Below are 23204 nucleotides of genomic sequence, written 5' to 3' on the forward strand. Positions count from 1 at the left end.
ACACACAACGCATGCGCACAATTCTTTTGTCAAGCCTCTGTGAAGGTCCACCTCATTTTTCAATAAAACATGCATATGAACAAGTGGTTTCACATCACACAAACATACTGAATTTAGTCATTCTCGGGTTCACACTTGTCTCCTGTGCTGGTGCATCTGGGTCGTGTCAGTGACCACAGAGGCTGGGCTCGGTTTCTGACGTCAGCAGTGGTTTCCTGTGTGTCACAGCTGAGCCTCAGTACCACAGCAGAATGAGGTCTCGGCGGACCAGCCTACAGCCCTGCAATTAGCCAAGGCCCTACCTCTTCCTTCACAGCAAAAACATGAGCCTCCTTTCCAGAGAAAATCGTAAACTAGACAAGAAAGGATGCTATCAAATGAGCATGAGCTACTGGTCAAAAACTGGCCAAAAGGTTTTGGGTTTTGTATTTTAGCTTCCAAACAAGCCGTGTTTGCAGTGAGGATCCAGTGGTAGACATGCAGCAGAGGCTCAGCCATACCAGTACCGTGGCAGTTTGTCAGCATCAACACCAGACTATGACTTCTGTTATCTTCCTATCCCTCCCATTTCAAACCGCTACCTGATGCATCAAACAATCCATTCAATATTTCAAAATGAAAACAGCTATGCATTACTTAATATTGTAGCGAATTCAGGGGGCAGCCAGGAACTGCCGCAATCGGGATGCGAACCCAGGTCGCCCACATCACGGGTGACTGCGCTAACCAGTAAACTAAAGGGTCTGACCCGTTAGCCAAGGGCTAGCGAGTCTAGTTATCCATGGTTGTTACACTACCCCCCTCCTTCGGGAAGCATGTCCCCATGCTTCATCATGCCGGCTCCCTCACGCCTCTGGGCGCATGCGCTTCTGACAGCCTCACAGTCTCACCATCCCACTTCTGACACCAATGTAGCGAATTCAGGGGGCAGCCGGGAAGCGAACCCGGGTCGCCCACACCACGGGCGACTGCGCTAACCAGTCAACTAAAGGGTCTGACCCGTTCGCCAAGGGCTAGCGAGTCTACACATCTGTGGTCGCTACAATGTGTTAAATGGTGTCTACAAAATGTTCAAAAAAGAATAAAAAACAAGCGGCGGTTATTTCTCATAACAAAAAGAAAACCATCTTATCGTAGATATGTGACAACACACTGCCAGGTCCCAGTGATGTGTGTTTGACACCCTGGCGTGTTAGATGTATGTGATGTTTCTCAATTTTAGCCTTATGTCCCATCGGGGACGAAGAGGAGAAAGTAAGTAAATAAATACTGTTTTGCATTGTACTTAAAACAATGGGCCAACATGTTGGAATAGTCCTAAAGGCCAGATTCCAGTTCCCAAAGGGTAGGGTGCATACAGATGACAGCAACACCTCTGAAATTTGGTAACCAGAAATGGCTCCATTCAGTCTATGCAACAGCTGACTCGCCACTTGAGAGGCAACTAAACAGTGAAAAGCTTTATTATTCACTAAAACTCACACAGGAAGACCTGTTTCTGGCAAAAAACAAAAATAGACCGTGAGGTTTCCAGCAGAACCAAAAAAGTATTGTGATTATTCAAAAAGTCTGTACTGTAAGTTTAAGTGTGTCTACGTGCCGCTGGCACTAGGTTTAAGAGCCCCTTACTGCACATGCATGGGACATGTTTCACAGGGGCTCCATCACGCTCATGGCGACATTGCACAGTCAGCCCCGAACACACAAATCTTCAGTCCTTCAATCACAAGGCTTCACATTCTGCCATCTTCAAAGGAACTGTCATTTCAGACTTCTAACTTATTGTTACATGGTTTAACAAAATGCAAACCGTTGATGTGTTTTCTTTTATGCGTTATGTTACCAAACTTATTAACAGGGGGTGTCACGATTTCGATTCTAAATCGAAAATCAATCGAAATAAGCATTCGATTTCGACCTTTGAAATCAAAAGCAGGATCGGCATTCTCCCGGTACTATACTTCTCTCCAGGCCGCCTACTTGTGCACATCCGGCGCGTGCCGGGGGGGGAAATAAATAAATAAATAAATAAATAAATAAAACAACAGTTGAAAGATGACACAGCTAGTTTACGGCAGGCTGCAGCTGCACTTGTGGCGACAGCATGGCCACTGTCGGAGTCGGAGATGATGGAAAAACAACAGAACAGGAAAATCCTCCTGCTCCTGAAGTCACTGCGGTGGCAACATGTTGCCTTCCCCGTGAGTTACGCCACACACGAACACGTCGTTGACAGAAAACTGCAGTTTGTACTTTGTTCCCAATTGACTGGTGAATAACCTATTGTTATTACATTTTGAACAAATTACTTAAATATGGCCTTAGTCTGGTACACCCCCCCTCAAAATAGCGTTAAATCACACTTGATACCATGTAGCCTATCTTTTCAAATAGCTCAATTTTAACATTTTGTGTCTAGTCAGGCTACATGTATTCATACTTATGGATGCGGAGTAAGCTCCATTCTCGGTCCTGACATTAATGGGAACCAAACAGGAAGCAGGGTTGTAGAGATTTTGACGATTAAAGTATGCGCTAGTTTTTTCTGTTACTATTTTACCATGTTATTAGACACATGTGGTCAATCCATCAAGCCACAGAGTTTGCCATTGACTTCAGCTGACTCAGCATTCATTAGCTCTCTCCCCTTTACTTTTTATTAGTGGCTTGACATTATAAACAGACTTTGATCACTCCGCCAGCTACACAATTCATAATATTTCACTTTACTTTTTTCCCTCCTAATGGAATCCGTCATCAGACCTGGGTCACCCAGGGACTGTGACTGTAACCTGCAGTCCACTTCCAAAAAGGCCTTCAGTCATATGTTGATAATGAAAGTGTGTGTGTGTGTGTGTGTGTGTGTGTGTGTGTGTGTGTGTGTGTGTGTGTGTGTGTGTGTGTGTGTGTGTGTGTGTGTGTGTGTGTGTGTGTGTGTGTGTGTGTGTGTGTGTGTGTGTGTGTGTGTGTGTGTGTGGACTCTGTTGGTGGTAGAGAGAGAGAAAGAGATAGAAGGGAAGAGAGCAACGCATGCTGGAAACTTGACAAAGTTCAGTGTGCTTTTGCCGGTATGACACAATGAACGCCATGCTAATCATTTTGCCACACTGTCAAGTTCACCAGCTGTTGAAGACCTTGACCCCCAACCTTACACACACACACACACACACACACACACACACTGTTCTCTATGCCCTGTGTATGGCGACCAGCAAGATAGGATCTACTGTATGTACCAGTCGGACGCAAAGCCTGACTCAGACTTGCCCTGGAGCCACATCAGTCAGCAGGCTAACCATCAAACCAACACACCACTTAACAGCCCAGCGCAGACGGATGTGTCATACACAGTGCCTTGCATTATTACTAGGGAAGGAATCTGGCACATAGATCAGACATTTAGGCTAGTTACTGAGGTCATTTCTAACAGATTAGGAAACATTAAAATGTCGTAATTCTACGCAATAGGAAGTGGGTTGTCCCATTTTATTCAGGGCTTTGATCGCTGGATTGTAATTAGATAATGGGCTAATTGTAATTGGACTCTGAGTGGCAGCCAAATTGCCTCATCCGTAATAGCCTTGACACCGAATAATGAAGTTAAACTGTAAATGGTTCAAACTAGGTAGGCTACTTCACCAAGTGAAACTGTTTTTTTTTTGTGGAAAACGTTCCTACGTGCGTAGGTTTTGGAAGATTAAGAAAAGAAAAAGAAAAGGAAGCACATGAAACAAAGTAATGAGGTGCGTTACCGCCTGCGTTTCTGCACAATGTCAATGGGCCGGTTGACGGCGCACGGAGATCCGCAGATATTCCCACTGCGAACTTTGAAGGAGCGATCCTGGATAGAAGGCGGCAGAAACACACAGTTTGTCGGCAAACTCATTTTCTTCCTTCGCTCGCCTTGTGTCAACTGCTCTTTTCGAGTGTCCTTCGGGTCTCCTCCGCCTCGCCGGTGCTCTATATGTTGTCAGCTATGGCGCGCTGTCTCCGGTCCGTTCACGCCATGCCGGCGTCCGGCTCCCTCGCCGGGCGCCCTGTTCCCATTGATGGAGGAGAGCGGAGCGAAAACACGGCGGATGCGGCAGGCACCGAGTCCTCCTCGTCGAGTCTCACCACCATTACCCCCTGTCGAAAACGAAACGAGTATTTTCCTTGAAAGGCAGCGTGGTTAACAAGTTGTTTCCGCTATGCGACTGACTCCTTCACATGTGGTTTGAGTTCAAGGCCAGAGTTCGTCGCTCCATCGCGGTGTTCGACGAGCGGTCGGTGGGAGCCGCCGTCATCGTGAGACACACGCGCTACTTGTCCATATAGTGGGGAGGAAACCAAAACGTTGATTCGACCTTGATGTACGCGCCGCTGTTGAGTTCGTCTAGACACTTCTGAAGTCCCTTTCCCATGTGCACACATGGCCCGCTCCTCTCTCTCTCTACCTCCAACTTCTGCCTCTGACTCCCCCCCAATCCCCACACCCCCTTTCTCTGATGTGGTTCTAAAGAGTACCTCGACCCAGCTCACCCCCGCAGCTGACCACATGGACTTATGGAGCTTGTAAGACATATGATGTGTGCATGTGTGTGTGTGTGTGTGTGTGTGTGTGTGTGTGTGTGTGTGTGTGTGTGTGTGTGTGTGTGTGTGTGTGTGTGTGTGGGGGGGGGGGGGTTATCAAGTGGAAGTGCATGTAAATATGTGCTCCTCTCTGAATACATGCCCTCATGTTTATGTGCATGCGTAGGGTTTTGCGTACGTGTGCTTTTGTCTGTGCCGTTATCCGAGCATCTTATTAGGAGATGCTGAGAGATAGGGGGTGTCACTGCCTCAGACAGCACCACATTTTCACTGCTCTGACTCAACACAGACACAACACACTCGCAAAAACACACAGATCGACACTAACATAGATGCGCATGACATACGTACACACACCACACATAAAACAGACTGCCACACCATGCACAAATAGAAATATGCTTGTATCATCAATCAATCAACCAATCACACACACACAGACACACACACTCACACACACACACACACACACTAATCATTGATACTGTTGTGTGCAAATGGTTGAACACCCCTGGTCAAATTGCTTTTTTTTTGTGAATATCTTGAGTGAAAAGTTAGTTGACACACAAATAGTATTTGCTGAATTTTACAGCAAATACTAGCAATTCCCTTCACTTCCATGTTTTAATGATGTATCTCATAGGGAAAATTCAAAGCATTCACATATCTCTTTATAGCCAGCCTAGTAAGGGTCAGTTATCTTTATTTTAAAGTCCTCGGTCAGTAGCATAGAGGAGCCAGTGGTTCTTGAGAGTAAGCACAACATCCTGAGAAGTTAGACAGTACTGATTAAACTTTGCATCTTCACCAAAGACTCTTATAGCTGGCTACAGGAAACACGTTAAAGCTGTGTTTTTTTACATACCATATTTGTATTTTTTAATCTGTTTAATTCAGCAAATACAGCTCAACTGCACACCAAAAAGTACAGAAGTATAAAATGCTCAAGTCTGTACCCCTCAGCGGTTTTGTTTTCAACAGCAGATTAAGCAAAACATTTAATTTGACCAGCGCTGCCCAAACTTTGGCATACAGCGGTAGTAACAGCGAAGTTGCATGGAATTAACATTAATACATAGCATTTGCCTCTTGTCTGGCTTAAGGAATAGGATATATTACAAGGAGACAGAAGCTCAGATTTCCACATCTACACTCGCGTTCTTAAAGAACATTGTTATTCAGTTTTTAAGCTGACCGCACTATCGGAAACCTTTTGAAATCTTAACCATTTTGAACTAAACAACATCATGCACATTATATTTTTCAAAGATGTTTTTCTACTATCTCAAGTGGTTCTCATCTGACAATTAGGCAAATAGTAGTTTCAAGTAGTTTATCATGCTTATTGCTAAGATGTCGCTAAAGTTAGTACCTTCTACTGGCATTAGTTCCTCAGGGGCTTGTACAATCCAACATGACACCAATTCAAAATAGGCTAGAAGTAAAATATGAGAAACTAAATGAACAAATGAGAAAAAGTATAATAAAGAATGAGGTTGAAAGAAAGAGGTTGCCAGGGGCCAGCTAGCAGGGAAGGGAGTTGCGGCTGTTGGGTGAGCCTAAAAGGATGCTAGCTACAATACTGTTTATTTAATGATTAAAATCTCCGGCAAAAAGTGTTTATGTTGGATAACTATGTTAGTTCACTGGCAAACACAATGCAGCTTAAAGTGAAATCTTGCCGGTTTTTATGTGGATGTCCAATCAGTGTTGATGGCAAATGTAGTCAACTGATGCAATAAATTCCTCAGCGCGTGCTACATTGATCGAGAAATCCGAGTTCTCCTGGTCGTGGAGCCATGCCGGCAGTGCCGGCAGTGCCTACATGTACCAGGATGCATTGCAAGATAACTTCTGAACACAACTCCCAAATAATGTTCTCCCCGTGTCTGCGTGGGTTTGCTCTGGGTGCTCCAGTCTCCTCCCACAGTCCAAAGACTTGTAGGTCTGGTGAATCAGCCATACTAAATTGTCCCTAGGTGTGAATGTGTGTCGGCCCTGTGATGGGACTGGTGGCCTGTCCAGGGTGTCTCCCCGCCTGCCGCCCAATGACTGCTGGGATAGACTCCAGCATCCCCGTGTGTTAGGGCTCGGTCTGTTGACCAACCTGGCAACCAGCAATGAGAGCGGGGGAAGGGCGCGTCTGAAACACCTGCAGCCTACCTACTCGTTAACCACTCTAGTATAAGTTTGTTTGCTTTCCAGAACTCGTCGCGAGTTCGTCCTGAACAGTCCCGTGAGTAAATTCTTCGTCTCGAGTTTTGTGACATTTCTGTGTCTCCCGGTGGAGTACAGATTGTAGTGTTCTCCGTGTTTTTGCTTGTTTGATTATTCCCTTGTGTCAGTTCTCCTTGAGAGCTTGTTCGGAGAAGAACTCTCTTTGTGTTTTCCCCATTGGATTTTCCCATCGTGATTTTCTAGTTGAGATCAAGTTTTTGATATTCTAATTTCTCCTCTCTCACTGTGGATCTTATTACTCGGTTGGACTTCTACCTTAAAGGAGCAGTTTGTGTTTTTTCCCCTTTCGGACTTTAAAGGAGCAGTTTGTGTTTTTTTCCCTTTCGGACTTTAAAGGAGCAGTTTACGTTTTTTCCCTTTCGGACTTTAAAGGAGCAGTTTACGTTTTTTCCCTTTCGGACTTTAAAGGATCAGTTACGTTTTTTCCTTTTCGGATTAAGGGGGCAGTTTACGTTTTCCCATTTTTAAGAAGCTATTCTCAAGTTCCGCCTGAAGCGCCTCCCCCTTCTGTCCAGGCCCGGCCGGCTCTCCTCTACGAGTCCTGCCAGGTTGGTGCTTTACTTTGTCTTGTGTTGTCGCTATTGGGTTCGTTCTACAAACCTTAACAGTACGAACTCGCCCTCACTATGAACCCAGACAACCCAGACGCCAATCCTGTCCAGGCTGCTCTCTATAAGCAGATTCAGCTTACAGCCTCCCACGGCCAGCAACTACAAGAGGCCGCTGTTGCCATGCAGGGCCTCCGGGCTCAGGTGCAACCCCTCCAGGCTTCGGTGGATTCTCTTTCGGCCCAGCAAGCGGCGCTCGCGAGCCAACAAGAGGAGGTTCTTAAGCAGTTGCAAACTCTCACAGCGGCTATCACCATCCAGCCAGCTGTCCCACCAGTTCCGGCCGCCCCTCCTCCAGCAGTGCCCGCAGCCGTTGCCTTAGACAATCCTACCGTTTATGTTTCGGATTTCCGGGAGCCCAGTATCTCCAATCCCAAGCCTTTTGATGGCAACTTTGAGACCTGTGCCACGTTCATCATGCAGTGTGAGCTTGTCTTCGCCCACCATTCCAGGGGGTTCACCACAGATGCTGCAAGAGTTGCTTACGTGACTAACCTGCTGACTGGCCGCGCTGCTCAGTGGGCCACTGCTTCCTGGTCCAGGGGGGCCAGTTTCTGCTCTTCCTACGATGACTTTGTGGCTGAGCTTCGGAAGGTATTCCATCATCCAGTGTACGGTCAGGATCCGGGTGTCCGATTGAGCAGGATCCAGCAGGGCAGTGGCAGTGTCACTGACTACTCAGTCGAGTTCAGGCTGGCTGCGGCTGAGAGTGGCTGGAACGACCAGTCACTTCGGGTAACCTTCCGTAGGGGCCTCAGCGATGCCGTCAAGGATCAGCTAGCCACCCGGGAGGATCCTACCTCTCTCGACGACCTTATCAGCCTTGCCATCCGCATCGATGGACGTCCCCGCGAGAGAAGGCGCGAGCGAGGTCTACGGGGAACCGTTTCTACCTCTCAGCCATCCAGAGCTTCCGAAGGGGGCTCTTCTTCGTCGCACTCCACTTCCCCTGTGGCAAGCCTCTCCTCCTCCCAGACAGTGACAGAGGAGGAACCTATGCAGCTTGGGCGTACACGACTGACTCCCGCTGAACGTGAGGCCCGGTTCAAGGCAGGTCTCTGTCTTTACTGCGGTCTTAAGGGACACCGGATCAGCGAGTGTCCTACGCGGCCAAAAGATTAGGCTCACTGGGACCCCGGGAGATCCTAGTGAGCCGTCTTTCCTGTTCCCGCCATCCTGCTCCGGCTAACCATCTTGTGAGCGTTACCCTGGCTTGGGCAGACCAGCGGCTCACTGTAGGCGCACTCATCGATTCGGGAGCTGATGGGTGTTTCTTGGACTCTACGTTTGCTGCTCAAGCTAACATTCCATGTGAGGAATTGGAGAGGCCAATAGAGGCCTTTGCTCTGGATGAGCGCCGCCTGGCCAGTGTTACCCGACAGTCCTGTCCCGTGTCTCTCACTATTGCTGGAAACCATGTGGAGAGCCTTCAGTTCTTCGTCATCCAGTCTCCCTTAGTTCCTGTGATCTTGGGGCGTCCCTGGTTGGCTCAGCATGAGCCACACATTGCTTGGTCGTCTGGTAACATTTTGGAGTGGAGCTCCTCCTGTCACGCCCGGTGTCTTCAGGCCGCACCTGGTCCAGCAGTCCAGACTGTTCCGATTGCCCCTCCTCCCGATCTTTCCTCTGTTCCTCCCGAGTATCATGATCTCGGGGAGGTCTTCAGCAAGACGCGGGCTCAGTCTCTCCCTCCGCATCGGCCATATGATTGTGCTATCAACCTCCGTCCTGGGGCCTCTCTCCCTAGCAGTCGTCTTTACAGCCTTTCCATTCCCGAGAAGGCTGCTATGGACGATTACATTTCAGAATCGTTGGCGGCAGGGCTCATCCGACCCTCATCCTCCCAGGTGGCAGCTGGTTTCTTTTTCGTTAAGAAGAAGGATGGTGGTCTCCGACCCTGCATTGATTATCGCCAACTCAACGACATCACCATCAAGAATAAATACCCCCTGCCTCTGATGAGCTCCACCCTCGAACCCCTGACCCAGGCGACTGTCTTCACTAAGCTGGATCTCCGGAACGCCTACCATCTCGTTCGGATCCGGAAAGGGGACGAGTGGAAGACAGCCTTTAAGACTCCCCGTGGTCATTATGAGTACCTGGTAATGCCGTTCGGCCTCACCAACGCCCCGGCGGTGTTCCAGGCACTCATGAATGACATCCTTCGCGACATGCTCGACCAATTCGTTGTCGTCTACCTTGATGACATCCTCATCTTCTCCAGGTCCCTCGAGGAGCATGTCCAGCACGTGCGGCAGGTTCTCGAACGCCTCCTTCGTAACCGGCTGTTCGTCAAGGCTGAGAAATGCCTGTTCCATTCTGAGTCAGTGGACTACTTAGGTTTTATCGTGGAGGGAGGCAAGACTCGAGCTGATCCTCGCAAGATCAAAGCGGTGGTGGAATGGCCGGATCCTAAGTCACGTAAGGAACTGCAGAGCTTCCTCGGGTTCGCGAACTTTTACAGGAGGTTCGTCCGAAACTACAGCTCTGTAGCAGAACCCCTCACCCGTCTAACCTCCCCCTCTCAGCCGATCGTCTGGTCCCCAGCTGCTCGCTCTGCATTTCTGTCGCTCAAGGAGAGGTTCACCAGTGCCCCCGTCCTACTCCATCCCGATCCCAAGAGGCAGTTCATAGTTGAGGTGGACGCTTCGGACACCGGATTGGGGGCTGTGCTCTCCCAACGATCAGAGGCCGACCAGAAGGTTCATCCTTGCGCGTTCTTCTCCCGCCGGTTCCTTCCCGCCGAGGAGAACTACGATGTTGGTAATCGGGAGCTTCTCGCTGTAGTGGCTGCACTTGAGGAATGGCGCCATTGGCTGGAGGGGGCAGAGCATCCATTTACCATCTGGAGTGATCATAAGAACCTGACGTTCATCCGGGCAACCAAACGTCTGAATGGTCGGCAGGCACGGTGGGCCAGTTTCCTCAGTCGGTTCGACTTCACACTGACTTATCGTCCTGGCTCCCGCAACACCAAGGCAGATGCTCTGTCTCGTCAACACCTTAAGGAACCTGTAACGGTGGAGCCAAGTCCCGTCCTCCCTGAGACCAAGGTCGTTGGCGTGGTGACCTGGGGCCTTGAAACGGTGGTCAAGCGCGCCTTGCGCTCCAGTCCAGCCCCGAGCAACGTGCCGCCTCGCCGACTGTTTGTTCCGGACTCAGTGAGGTCTCGGGTCCTCAAATGGGGCCACACCAGTCAGCTCGCTTGCCACCCTGGAGTCCACCGCACTTTCACTTTCATAGCTCGACGGTTCTGGTGGCCCACTATGAGGACGGACGTCAAGGAGTTCGTCATGGCCTGCACCATCTGTGCCCGCAGCAAGGCCTCTCACCAGGCACCGGCTGGTCTGCTGCAGCCCCTTCCTATTCCCAGTCGGCCCTGGTCCCATGTGGCGTTGGATTTTGTCTCTGGACTTCCTCCGTCTCAGGGCAACACAGTGATCCTGACGGTGGTGGATCGCTTCAGCAAGGGTGTCCACCTGGTGGCTTTGCCTAAGCTTCCTTCTGCTTCAGAAACCGCTGACCTCCTGATGAGCCACGTCTTCCGTTTGCATGGACTTCCCAAGGACATTGTGTCAGACAGAGGGCCCCAGTTTGTTTCCCGTGTGTGGCGTGCTTTCTGCAAGGGGTTGGGCGCCTCGGTCAGCCTTTCGTCGGGATATCATCCGCAGACTAACGGACAGACTGAGAGGATGAACCAGAGTGTGGAATCTGCTCTCCGTTGCGTCGCTGCCAAGAAGCCAACCTCCTGGAGTCAGTTTCTCCCCTGGGTCGAGTATGCGGTCAACTCCTTGGTCAGCTCCGCCACCGGCCTCTCGCCCTTTGAGGCATCCCTGGGTTACCAGCCGCCCGTCTTCTCTGCACAGGAGTCCGAAGTGGAGGTTCCCTCCGTGCAGACTCATCTGGACCGCTGTCGTCGTGTCTGGGAGATCACCAGGGCTGCGCTGCTCCGTGCTACGGAACGTGCCAGACGAGGAGCTAACCGTCGCCGATCCACAGCACCAGCTTACCAACCCGAACAGAGAGTCTGGCTGTCCACCAAGGATCTCTCCCTTCAGTCCTCTGCCAAGAAGCTGAATCCCCAGTTCGTTGGACCCTTCGAGATCCAGGAAGTACCCAGTCCTGCAGTTGTGCGTCTTAAGCTCCCGGCCTCCATGAAGATCCATCCGGTTTTTCATGTGTCCCGAGTAAAGCCTGTCTCCGAGAGCCCCCTTATGCCTCCGGCCCCAGCTCCGCCTCCCCCTGAGATTGTGGATGGGCATCCACAGTGGAAGGTCCGTCGGCTGATGGACGTCCGACGCAGGGGACGGGGGTTCCAGTATTTGGTTGACTGGGAGGGCTATGGGGTGGAGGAACGAAGCTGGGTATCCCGCCAGCTCATCATGGACCCTGGTCTGCTCGCTGAGTTCTATCGCCGTCACCCTGACAAGCCTGGCAGGTCGCCTGGTGGCTCCCGTAGAGGGGGGGGGGTACTGTTAGGGCTCGGTCTGTTGACCAACCTGGCAACCAGCAATGAGAGCGGGGGAAGGGCGCGTCTGAAACACCTGCAGCCTACCTACTCGTTAACCACTCTAGTATAAGTTTGTTTGCTTTCCAGAACTCGTCGCGAGTTCGTCCTGAACAGTCCCGTGAGTAAATTCTTCGTCTCGAGTTTTGTGACATTTCTGTGTCTCCCGGTGGAGTACAGATTGTAGTGTTCTCCGTGTTTTTGCTTGTTTGATTATTCCCTTGTGTCAGTTCTCCTTGAGAGCTTGTTCGGAGAAGAACTCTCTTTGTGTTTTCCCCATTGGATTTTCCCATCGTGATTTTCTAGTTGAGATCAAGTTTTTGATATTCTAATTTCTCCTCTCTCACTGTGGATCTTATTACTCGGTTGGACTTCTACCTTAAAGGAGCAGTTTGTGTTTTTTCCCCTTTCGGACTTTAAAGGAGCAGTTTGTGTTTTTTTCCCTTTCGGACTTTAAAGGAGCAGTTTACGTTTTTTCCCTTTCGGACTTTAAAGGAGCAGTTTACGTTTTTTCCCTTTCGGACTTTAAAGGAGCAGTTACGTTTTTTCCTTTTCGGATTAAGGGGGCAGTTTACGTTTTCCCATTTTTAAGAAGCTATTCTCAAGTTCCGCCTGAAGCGCCTCCCCCTTCTGTCCAGGCCCGGCCGGCTCTCCTCTACGAGTCCTGCCAGGTTGGTGCTTTACTTTGTCTTGTGTTGTCGCTATTGGGTTCGTTCTACAAACCTTAACACCGTGACCCTGAATAAGGATAAGCAGTGTTGGATGATGGATGGATGGATGGATGATAAAGAATGAATTACATGTGGGCGTCTGGGTAGCGTAGCGATCTATTCTGTTGCCTACCAACACAGAGATCACTGGTTCAAATCCCCGTGTTACATCTGGCTCAGTCGGGCGTCCCTACAGACACAATTGGCTGTGTCGCCAGATGTGGGCATGTGTCCTGGTCACTACACTAGCGCCTCCTCTTGTCGGTCGGGGTGCCTGTTCAGGGGGGAGGGGGAACAGGGGGGAATAGTGTGATCCTCCCACGCGCTATGTCCCCCTGGTGAAACTCCTCACTGTCAGGTGGAAAGAAGAGGCTGGCGACTCCACATGTATTGGAGGGGCATGTTGTAGTCTGCAGCCCTCCCTGGATCAGCAGAGGAGGCGCAGCAGTGACTGGGACAACTCGAAAGAGTGGGGTAATTGGCTGGATACAATTGGGGAGAAAAAGGGGTAAAAAAAATCCCCCCCCAAAAAAGAAAAAAGAATTACATGTAAATGTAAATTCTTGTCCCTGAGTGTTGTCATCTTTTAGTCTTTACTTTCACGTCACCTCACTGTGAAGTGGGTTCTCATTGGCTATTGTTGGTTTCCAGTCTGGGAATGAAATGTTGATCCTCATAAATTAAGATGAAATGTCCCACCATTCAGCTGTAACAGATGATCTGCAGGCTGTGGAACTTTGAAAAGTATCTTGTCATCACACATACCAATGCTTCAGGATAATATACTTCATATCACAAAGGCACTCTTTTTGTTCTCATTTACACTTTTGGAGGGTTGTGAATGTTAAATTTATATTCTCGATTACAACAAGAGGGTCAAGGGTGGGAGCAATTGTGCTCTGCCAACAGATGTAACAAATACTGATGTGACCCTCGAACGATAAATGTGCAATGGAGAAAGGCGGGCAGTTACTTCCTACGTAGAGAAACCTGATATCAAGTTTAATCACTGACGTCATCAGGGATCGATCCAAACCACGAATCAACAGTCCACCTATGCCTCAAGTAAGTCTCAGCCAGGTTGTTGAGCTGTACGTGACAGCAGTTCAGAGCTGTAGAGGACTCCTCCAACATCACCACCCTTCTCCAAACCACCCCCACTGGTGTTTTTTCCACCAATTCCTTACCTTAAAACTACAATAAATAAATAAATAAATAAGAGCAGCTCTTGAACAGTGTTCAAATCTCACACATACAAAATCAATATAACCCTTTCTTCTTGGAGTTTTTGCCAATTTTAGAAGAGACTTTCAAAAGCTCTAACCTCAGAGACATTTTCAGAGCTATGCACTACAGATAAATTCAGTTTCCCCCTTTATGTTAGCTGGAACTACAGTATGTAATGCAAAGGTCACAACCTCTCACCAGCTCTCCAGCAGTGGAGCCCCAGTCAGTCTCAGCACAGCGAGCAGTGGACCAACTTGACCTGGTGATCTCACGTACCACAAGCTGGCTGCTGTTGAAATCGACAGGTAAATATTTGCCTGTTGAGGCAGAGGGTAGTCTGCCCAGTCGGACGTGTTGGTAGGCACGTGGGAGGAGAGGAGGGGCTTCTGAAAAGCCCCACATACATTTTGAATCCTTATAGGTTAAAGAACCACCAGTTGTGGTCACGAAGGGAGGATGTGGGCAGAGAATTGGACATTAAATGGTTCCTCATGAAACCTATGTCCACAAACAGAGCCGTCATTCACAGCCACACCTTGCCTTTGACAGCAATGTCAAAGAGGAAATCTTTTAGTTCTTGGTATAATTCAGAAATTTAGTTGACACACATTCAGAAAGACTTATGTTCTCCGATTCCCATAGCTCCAGCTGTAATACTGACCAATACAAAAAATTCAAGTGAAAGAGCTGTAATGCCCTGAAAAATATACCTTTAACCATAGAATGGTGACCATAGAAGCCACATATATGTAGAGAGTACTATATTAGGCGAAGGGAATGTGATGTGGTATGTAATTCAGTGGGTCAGAGGCAGCATGAAGTTACCTTTAGAAGAAAATAGTCAAGAGAATATTTGGACTTCTCTGGAAGATGAGATACTAACTGTTGTTGTGACTCAAGGGTCAGTATCCTCTTTGCAGAGAGACTCATGGACAATCGTATAACCCTCCCCATGTAGTATCTACACATCGAACGCTTACAGGCAGATACGACTGAATGTCAATATTAATATGTGTCTGCAATCGTCTCTGGATCATGGCTGAAGACTTGCTATTTCAAACATATGGGATTTTTCATGAGCCCTCAATGTTATGCCCTGCTTACTTATTATCTCATAGAAGCCTAACAGCTATTGTCTTGAAGCACTGAATCATGAGTGAGTAGTCTGTGGACCTAATGACATTTTCAGAAAGGCCCTGTGGTCATTAGCAGTGACCTCTAGGTCCTAGTTTCATTTAGGGTCTGATTCAAATTGGATTTTTGATGAGTGCAGTTCTCGTATAAAATGTGGAACTGTTAATCAGCATGTTTTATATTTTGAAGGACAAAATGCAGCTTATAATTGTTCGCAGCCTTTTGTTTTAATGTATGCATCTTTTGAGATTTTCTTTTTTTTTCTATTCAAAGTGCCTTAAGAATATAGGAACGCCCCTAGTGAAAATGTCCTGGACTGCCTGGCCCTGGCAGTGTTAGTATCATGCTTTACTAACTGAGGTGAACAGGGTATGAGGGCAAAACCATGGTATAGACATTGGGGGGGTCCAAATGAGAGCCCTCCCCTAGAATTTTGAGGACTTGCATTGTGACCAGATATCATTATTTTACCAGAAGAACAATGACTGACCTTAGTGATAATTTTAATTTGAATATTCTGTTTTTATTACTAGTTTTATTTACTGCTTACATGTAGGCCTACATTAAAACTAATGTTATCAAGCCGTTTAGTCTCACATTCCAATTTCTCACCTGATCATCTGTACCTCCAGAGCATGTCCCTGTCTGGCCACTGCTTTCAGCATGCCTCTCCCTCTCTGCTGCCTACATTGTGACCTACTGCTATTACTGCTACTACTTTCAGCTGCTCCCGTTAGGGGTCACCACAGCGGATCATCCGTTTCCATTTCTTCCTGTCTTCTGCATCTTACTCTGTCACACCAGCCACCTGCATGTCTTCCCTCACCACATCCATAAACCTCCTCTTTCGCCTTCCTCTTTTCCTCTTCCCTGGCAGCTCCATATTCAGCATCCTTCTCCCAATATGCCCAGCAACTCTCCTCCACACATGTCCAAGCCATCTCAATCTTGCCTCTCTTGCTTTGTCTCCAAACCGTCCAACTTGAGCGGTCCCTCTAATATAATCATTCCTAATCCTGTCCTTCTTTGTCACTCTCAATGAAAATCTTAGCATCTTCAACTCTGCCACCTCCAGCTCCACCTCCTGTCTTTTCATCAGTGCCACTGCCTCCAAACCATATAACATAGCTGGTCTCACAACCATCTTGTAAACCTTCCCTTTAACTCTTGCTGGTACCCTTCTGTCGCAAATCACTCCTGACACTCTTCTTCACCCACTCCACCCTGCCTGCACTCTCTTCTTCACCTCTCTTCTGCACTCCCCATTACTTTGGACAGTTGGCCAGGCATTGTGACCAGATACCGTTATTTTACCAGAAGAGCAATGACTGACCTTGATGGTAATTTTAATTGGATACATTGAATACTCTGCTTGTATTACTAGTTTTATTTGTTTTAATGTTATGCTATTTTAGCTAGCTATATAGGAAGTGTATAAAGAAACACAGTAGTAACAGTTACCTGAAATGTTAGCTATTACCTTTTCTACTAAGCTAACGTTATTTATTTAGGTATCTAGTTACTTACTGTGAAGAAAAAAAAACTTGTCTGTCCGGCTGCTGGTGTTGACAGGTGTACTGCCAAGGTACGTATCCCAATAGAAGTGTGCCCCTGGCCGAAACCTAAGCTTGTTTTTCGCTCTTTACCAAACCGAACATACACATATTCATACACCAAAACGTTCAGTGTCTCCTGCTGAATCTAGCAATACCAATTGTGAAACAAAGTGACCCCTACTTTGGTCGCTAGCACCTTCAGAAGTTACCCTCTGATATGATGTGTACCCCCTCTGATAGGAAGCGGAGAAAGCAGGACCAGTCATGCCAAGGTTCGTATCCATGATCAAAAGTGTGCCCCTGGCTTCTCCAAGGGCCGTAGCGTCAAATGTAGAGATCAGACTTGCTTTGACCCTAGTACCATTCAATTCAGCAGAAAACACTGAACATCTCTGATGTATAACGTGTATGTTTGTTTCAAATTGTGGATCGAACACACTAATAAAGAGCCACTTGCTAGCAAACAAACAAATACACGTTATGCATAAAAAATGTTCAGCGTTTTCTGCTGAATTGAATGGTATCAGGATCGAAGAAATCTGACCTCTATTTTTGGCGCTACGTCCCTCGGAGCGGCCCGGTCCTGCTTTCTCCACTTTTTAGGTAACGTTACTTCTTCTATTTGTTCACCCCCATTGACTGACTAAAAAAACAACAAAAAACAAACAAAAAACAACAAAAACAGATTACCATCACAGCACAGTGGATTAGAAGGTTAGGAGATCTGATTCTGAGCTTTTTTTTTTTTAGCGAACTTTAATTACAACAACATCATGCTAAATCAGACAACCAAGTTGTGTGCTAGATGGGCACAGCCAAGCGTACTATGGGGAGAGGGTGGGGGGTGGCTCACACACGTATGTTTTCCTTAATGGAAATAACTAGGAAATAACAAGCGACAGCTCTATTAACAGGATTTATAAAAGGACACATTTAACATATTTGCTACTGTATATTGGGGAACAAATTGGTATTTTCTTAGTATTGAGGGATATGACCCCCCCAAAGAATGCGTAGTTGCGCCCAAGTATGAAATCCCTAACCCTGTTAAGTTTCAAAATTATCATCTAACCATTTCCCTGAGCATTGTTATGCATGCACAATAATCCAGGTAAGAAACTCACAGAAAGTTGAATCAGTTCATCTGGACACAGCGTTTATTGAGAAAAAAACATTTCATCACTCATCTAGCTAAGTGACTTTTCAGTCGAAACCGACAGACTGAACATTGTGTCCAGATAAACTGATTCAACTTTCTCTGATCATTTCCCTGAACAGCTACGAATCTTACTTACGACAGTCTCAACGACGGTGCTTTGCTCTCAGTGGTCATCAGTCCACGGTAAGTAGCAGTATCCTAACACTCTTTGGCTAGCTAGCCAGTTAGCTAATGTGAAGGCATGGCGGAATGGGGAGCATGAAGAGACAACACCAATTTGTCATCTGCCAATGACAGGCACGGGGCATGAGGATGAAAATAGATCTGCTCAGTCAGCAGTGGAGCTGGTTCTGCCAAGCATCTGGAAACAGCCAGGACAGAACTTTCTGGAAATACAAATTAGAAATCTAGATGTACTCAAGATTTGTTTTTTCTTTCTTCCCAGTAAAAATCATAGATTTAGATCACAAGACCCCAGATAGTTTTTTTCCGTAGTGTGAATGTCAATTAGTTTAAAAATAAACAGACAGTTTCTATATATCTTGATTTCTTCCCATTTTCACTCTATGCTCAGTCTAAATATGACCTTTTAAGCAGACCAGCAGCATGTACAGAGGACCTGCGCCAAGGCAGGTCTCAAGAACAGGTGTTTGGGGGAGGGAGGAAGTCATTGAGGTCGGATAGAGCGCAAGATGTGGGGTTGGAGGGGGGGGGGGTTATCCCTGGCTCAAAGACAGACTGAAAGACAGTAATGTTCCCAGACACAGACACATAATATAGCATCACTCCCCTAACACTCAATCCACTCTTCCAAACCTCCCACCCCCTCTGTCTGCGTTTTGTAGACTTATCCACATGGAAACAAGAGTTATGTGGTTTCTTTAATCAGGCTGAGCTGTGTAACTGTTCAAGGTAGCTTTTAAATGGTGTTCTCTAAATCAAATTAAGGTTAGCTAAGCTAAATAATGTGGCCCAACCCTCCAAAACACTTCAGCCCCCACCAAGTCATCTCCTTACGCAACATGGCTGGGGAAACATGTCTGAGTTTGAAACATGCCCAGGGGTATCAGGGGGCAAACTGTGTTAAATGTCCTTTTTGCAAAGCTGTTGGGTAACCATATCCAAAGGCTAAGGCCTCACACTGACCAGTGCCGGGCCAAACAGCAATACCAACATGGACGCTACAAATCAGAGCTTCATTTGTGAGCTGTGATGGAATGGGACGTGAGTCTGCATGCGTGTTTGTCAGCGTAAGTGTATCTGTATGTCTGTATCTGAACGTACAAGACTGCATGAAATTGTGTGTATTGGTCTGAGATTGGGTGAATGTGTACATCTACTGTATGCGAGCCTCACATGTGCAACTCTGTATGTGATGTAACAAATTGGTATAGGCTCCAGCATCCCTGCGACCCTGAGAGCAGGATAAACGGGGTCCTCCCCTATAGTCCCCGGGTCCTATAGTCCCCGGGTCCTATGTTCCCCGCTTTGTATGAGACCGGGGAATATCGGACCTTTTTGTATACAGAGGGCCCTATATTCCCCACTTTTCCCCAAAAGGGTCCTATGTTCCCCGTTTTGTATGTGCAGGGGAACATAGGGCCTTTCTTTATAAAAAGGGTCCTATGTTCCCCTAGGGCACCCGGGGAACATAGGACCCTTTTTATAAAGAAAGGTCCTATGTTCCCCGGTCAGCAGGTTTGACGCTGTTTGGCGCAAAAAGTGCATTTTCAATAATGCATTATTTAGGGCAGATTATTAAGAAGACAATGAATCAAGGTCCGCGGTGGCGTAGCGGTCTAAGCATCGGCTTGGTGTCGATGCAGTTGCCCACTGGGGACTGGGGTTCGCGCCCCGGTCTCGTCAGATCCGACTATGGCCGGACTCGATGAAGCAGCAATCATTGGCAACGCTGTCTTCGGGAGGGGGGCGGAGTCGGCTTGTGTTCGTCATGTGAATGCGTCTCTGTGTGTGTCGGAAAAACAGTGGTTCGGCTTGGATTCGCCTTGTCACGAAAGTGGGGAGGCGCTTTCCTTCGAGACTGCCGGCCGGAGAGATGCAGTTGGCGAACGCATGCAATACGAGGGTGGGTGTTTGAATTAAAATAGGGATCAATTGGCCACTAAATTGGGAGAAAAAAGGGAAAAAATCAGAAATAAATTAAAAAAAAAAAGAAGACAATGAATCATACGATTTCTATTTTTATATCACAAAAACGAATTCACAAAGTCAGGTTGGCTAAAGTATGTGGAAACTTTCGACACTAAACCAATTTCAACTTATTAGGCTATAGCCTATATTTGGGCGCATAACCCACCCCGGTAGTTCTCTGATATTTATGCGTGAAATGTGTCACTTATCGAGGAAAATGCGCCTCGCCGAGTAGGTGAGCTGGCTCATCTGTGTCTGAATGTAATATAGTAAGCCTATGCTCCTTGGGCAATTGTACCCGGGCATAGCTCAGTCGGTAGAGCTCTCGCCTATGGATCGCAAGGTTGTGAGTTCGATCCCGGGTGCCGCCAACTCAGCGTATGAGTAGCACATTGTGCGAGAAGTGCTGGGAGCTGAGGATAGGTGTTTTGTTCCGTCCTCAGCAGTCCATCTCCCAGAGGTCTAGTGCATTGTACCAGGGATAGATTCCTGCGAAAGCTTGCTGATATCGACAATAGGCCAATTCCGACCCACTTCTTCTATGTTCCCTAGAAAGCCGTCGTTCCCATCATAACCACACCAGCTTATTGGGAAAAGCATCTGACAGATATTAGATAGAAACCATCTGCTCAGTAAGGCCCTTTAAGCATCATAATTGTAATGATAATAATAACATAATAATAATGATAATAATAATAATAACAATAATAGCCTAATAATAATGATGATGTTGATGATAATAATAATAATAATAATAACAATATAGCCTTATATTAGAAATGCTAAAAATTGGATAATTGAAATATTTATAATTATAAAGTAGGCTAATATAGCATGGTAATAACAATAAAATAATAACAATATCTGCCTGGTCTCTTAAGATTCTAAGATGCTGTATGCTACAGAAATAACGGGACATAGGCCTAGGCTAATGAATACGCCTTTTTGACAAAATATGAATGAAAGGCTAATCAACAACGCTAAAGCTGAATCACAAAACACATATTGCTCGAAAAATAATTTATAAATAGCCAAATGCACACATGATTTCGAGTTTGGAAATATTTAAAACTTGTCGTGGATGTGTGGTCATCTGCACGCAAGTTTCCTGGCGTTCTAAACCACATGATCAAAATTCACCAATGTCTAAACCGCCTGCCAACTTGCAACAATTTGCAACAATCGGTTGTTATCGGTGATAACTCGTGGACTCACTGTCATGTGCTTACTAGCCTACAAGAAGACAAACAATGGCGATAGTTATGGATGGTGATCGAGGGGGCAAAGTGTTGGTACATGAGAACTTCAGATATCAGAAGCACCGCACCAATCAAGACACCATTAGATGGAGGTGCTGGAGGTGGAACTGTAGAGTGCCACTGATCACAAATAGATTTGAAGTGGAGGACGTGGATGCTAACATTATTGTGCACGATGTTGGGGAACACGTGCATCCCCCTGACGGAGAAATGGTGCACCGTGCAGAATTCCGACAGGGGGTGATTGCAGAAGTTGCGAGGGAGCCAACACTCCCAATCAGAAGGATCTATATTGCGCAAAGGGTCCTGCAGCATCGGCAACGTCAAATCCAAGGTGGCGGCGACAGACCACCACCACAAGGATTCCAGTCTGTAAGGACTGTTATGGCCAGAGCACGCGCAGCAGTCACGCCCCCGATTCCAGCTACACTTGAGGATGTCGTCATCAAAGGTGCATGGGCTGAAACATGGGACAGGGAACAGTTCCTCCTGCACCAAGACAACGAGTGGGCTATCGCTGTGTTTGCCACAGAGGGAAACATCAGGAAGCTGCGAGGCTGTGGAACCATATATATGGATGCAACGTTCAGAACGTGCCCCCGCCCCTTCAGCCAAGTTTTTACAGTACTTGGAAACATGCATGGCTTCGTCATCCCTCTTGTGCATGCGCTGATGGGCCAGCGCACAATTGGGCACTACCGGCAGGTGCTCGATTGCATCAAACGGGAAACCAGGAGGATTACGCAGCACCACTGGGCACCTCAAAAGGTCATATGCGACTTTGAACAGGCGCTTATCAATGCGCTGGAAACAGAACTTCCAAGGGCACAAGTGAGTGGAGGCTACTTCCATTTCAGTCAAGCCCTGTGGAAGAGGGTGCAAAGACTTGGACTGACTACTGCATTCCGGGATGACCTTCAGTTGGCAGCAGTCATCCGCAAGGTGATGGCACTCGGCCACCTACCACTGGACACAGTTCAAGGCAACTTCGCCCTGCTCGTTCACCACCCAGACACGAGGCGCGTCCAGCGGGACCATCCAGAGCTGCATGACTTCCTGCAGTATGTCGGGAACACATACGTCCATGATGGAGCCCTCTTCCCACATCCAATGTGGAACGTCTATGCACGCAACATGGAGCAAAGGACCAACAACCACGTTGAGTGTAAGTGACTAAGACTTATTTTCTGATTTATTGAATAATCAGCGAACAGACTTTATTTTTGATGTGTGGCCCATAACACGCTTAACATTTTCATGCGACACCACAGAAGCGTGCAGGCTATGATAGCGTAGGCCAATTGTATGATTATGGTTGTGTAAATTAGGCTATACTGTTTTTAGTCGATTATTTGTATCATTATTTAAAAAAATAATATAGCATCGGTGTAGGACTCACAGTCAACCATTGCTTTGGATACTCTTAAAGCTTGATGAATCTACATTGTTTCCATCAATTAGCTGTGGAATTCACCATAGGCTATGTGTTTAACTTTCATTTTAAAAATCAGTTTAACACGTCCGCGGTGGTGTAGCGGTCTAAGCATCGGCTTGGTGTCGATGCAGTTGCCCACTGGGGACTGGGGTTCGCGCCCCGGTCTCGTCAGATCCGACTATGGCCGGACTCGATGAAGCAGCAATCATTGGCAACGCTGTCTTCGGGAGGGGGGTGGAGTCGGCTTGTGTTCGTCATGTGAATGCGTCTCTGTGTGTGTCGGAAAAACAGTGGTTTGGCTTGGATTCGCCTTGTCACGAAAGTGGGGAGGCGCTTTCCTTCGAGACTGCCGGCCGGAGAGATGCAGTTGGCGAACGCATGCAATACGAGGGTGGGTGTTTGAATTAAAATAGGGATCAATTGGCCACTAAATTGGGAGAAAAAAGGGAAAAATCAGAAATAAAAAAAAAAAAATCAGTTTAACACAATCCAGCATAATTTTTGGAGGTCTACATCACACAAAGGCCTACACTCCTAAAGCTGTATTATGCATTCATGTTTATCAAGCCACTGTCAACATGTTCAGCATATTCACATTTCTTTAACAGTTTACATGATTAACCTCTTGTTTTTGTTTTTGTAGCTTAT

General features: G+C 47.2%; 1 protein-coding gene across 4 annotated transcripts in view; it reads right to left on the reverse strand.

The window, feature by feature from the left end:
• LOC130110520 (cAMP-specific 3',5'-cyclic phosphodiesterase 4D-like) overlaps window positions 1-23204 on the reverse strand; it is a 119642-nt gene that overhangs the window by 69253 nt on the left and 27185 nt on the right. The window contains exon 1 of one of the 4 annotated variants that reach the window (XM_056277647.1): window positions 17848-17951. The exons of 2 other annotated variants lie outside the window; for them this stretch is intronic. In XM_056277647.1, the coding sequence (XP_056133622.1) occupies window positions 17848-17885 (38 nt within the window). In that variant the 5' untranslated portion in view covers window positions 17886-17951. Of the gene's footprint in view, window positions 1-3752; window positions 4352-17847; window positions 17952-23204 lie in introns of those variants that run through there. One more of the 4 variants, XM_056277645.1, reaches the window with a different exon arrangement.

The sequence above is a fragment of the Lampris incognitus genome, chromosome 3 (genome assembly GCF_029633865.1).
Source record: "Lampris incognitus isolate fLamInc1 chromosome 3, fLamInc1.hap2, whole genome shotgun sequence".
NCBI classification, from domain to species: domain Eukaryota; kingdom Metazoa; phylum Chordata; class Actinopteri; order Lampriformes; family Lampridae; genus Lampris; species Lampris incognitus.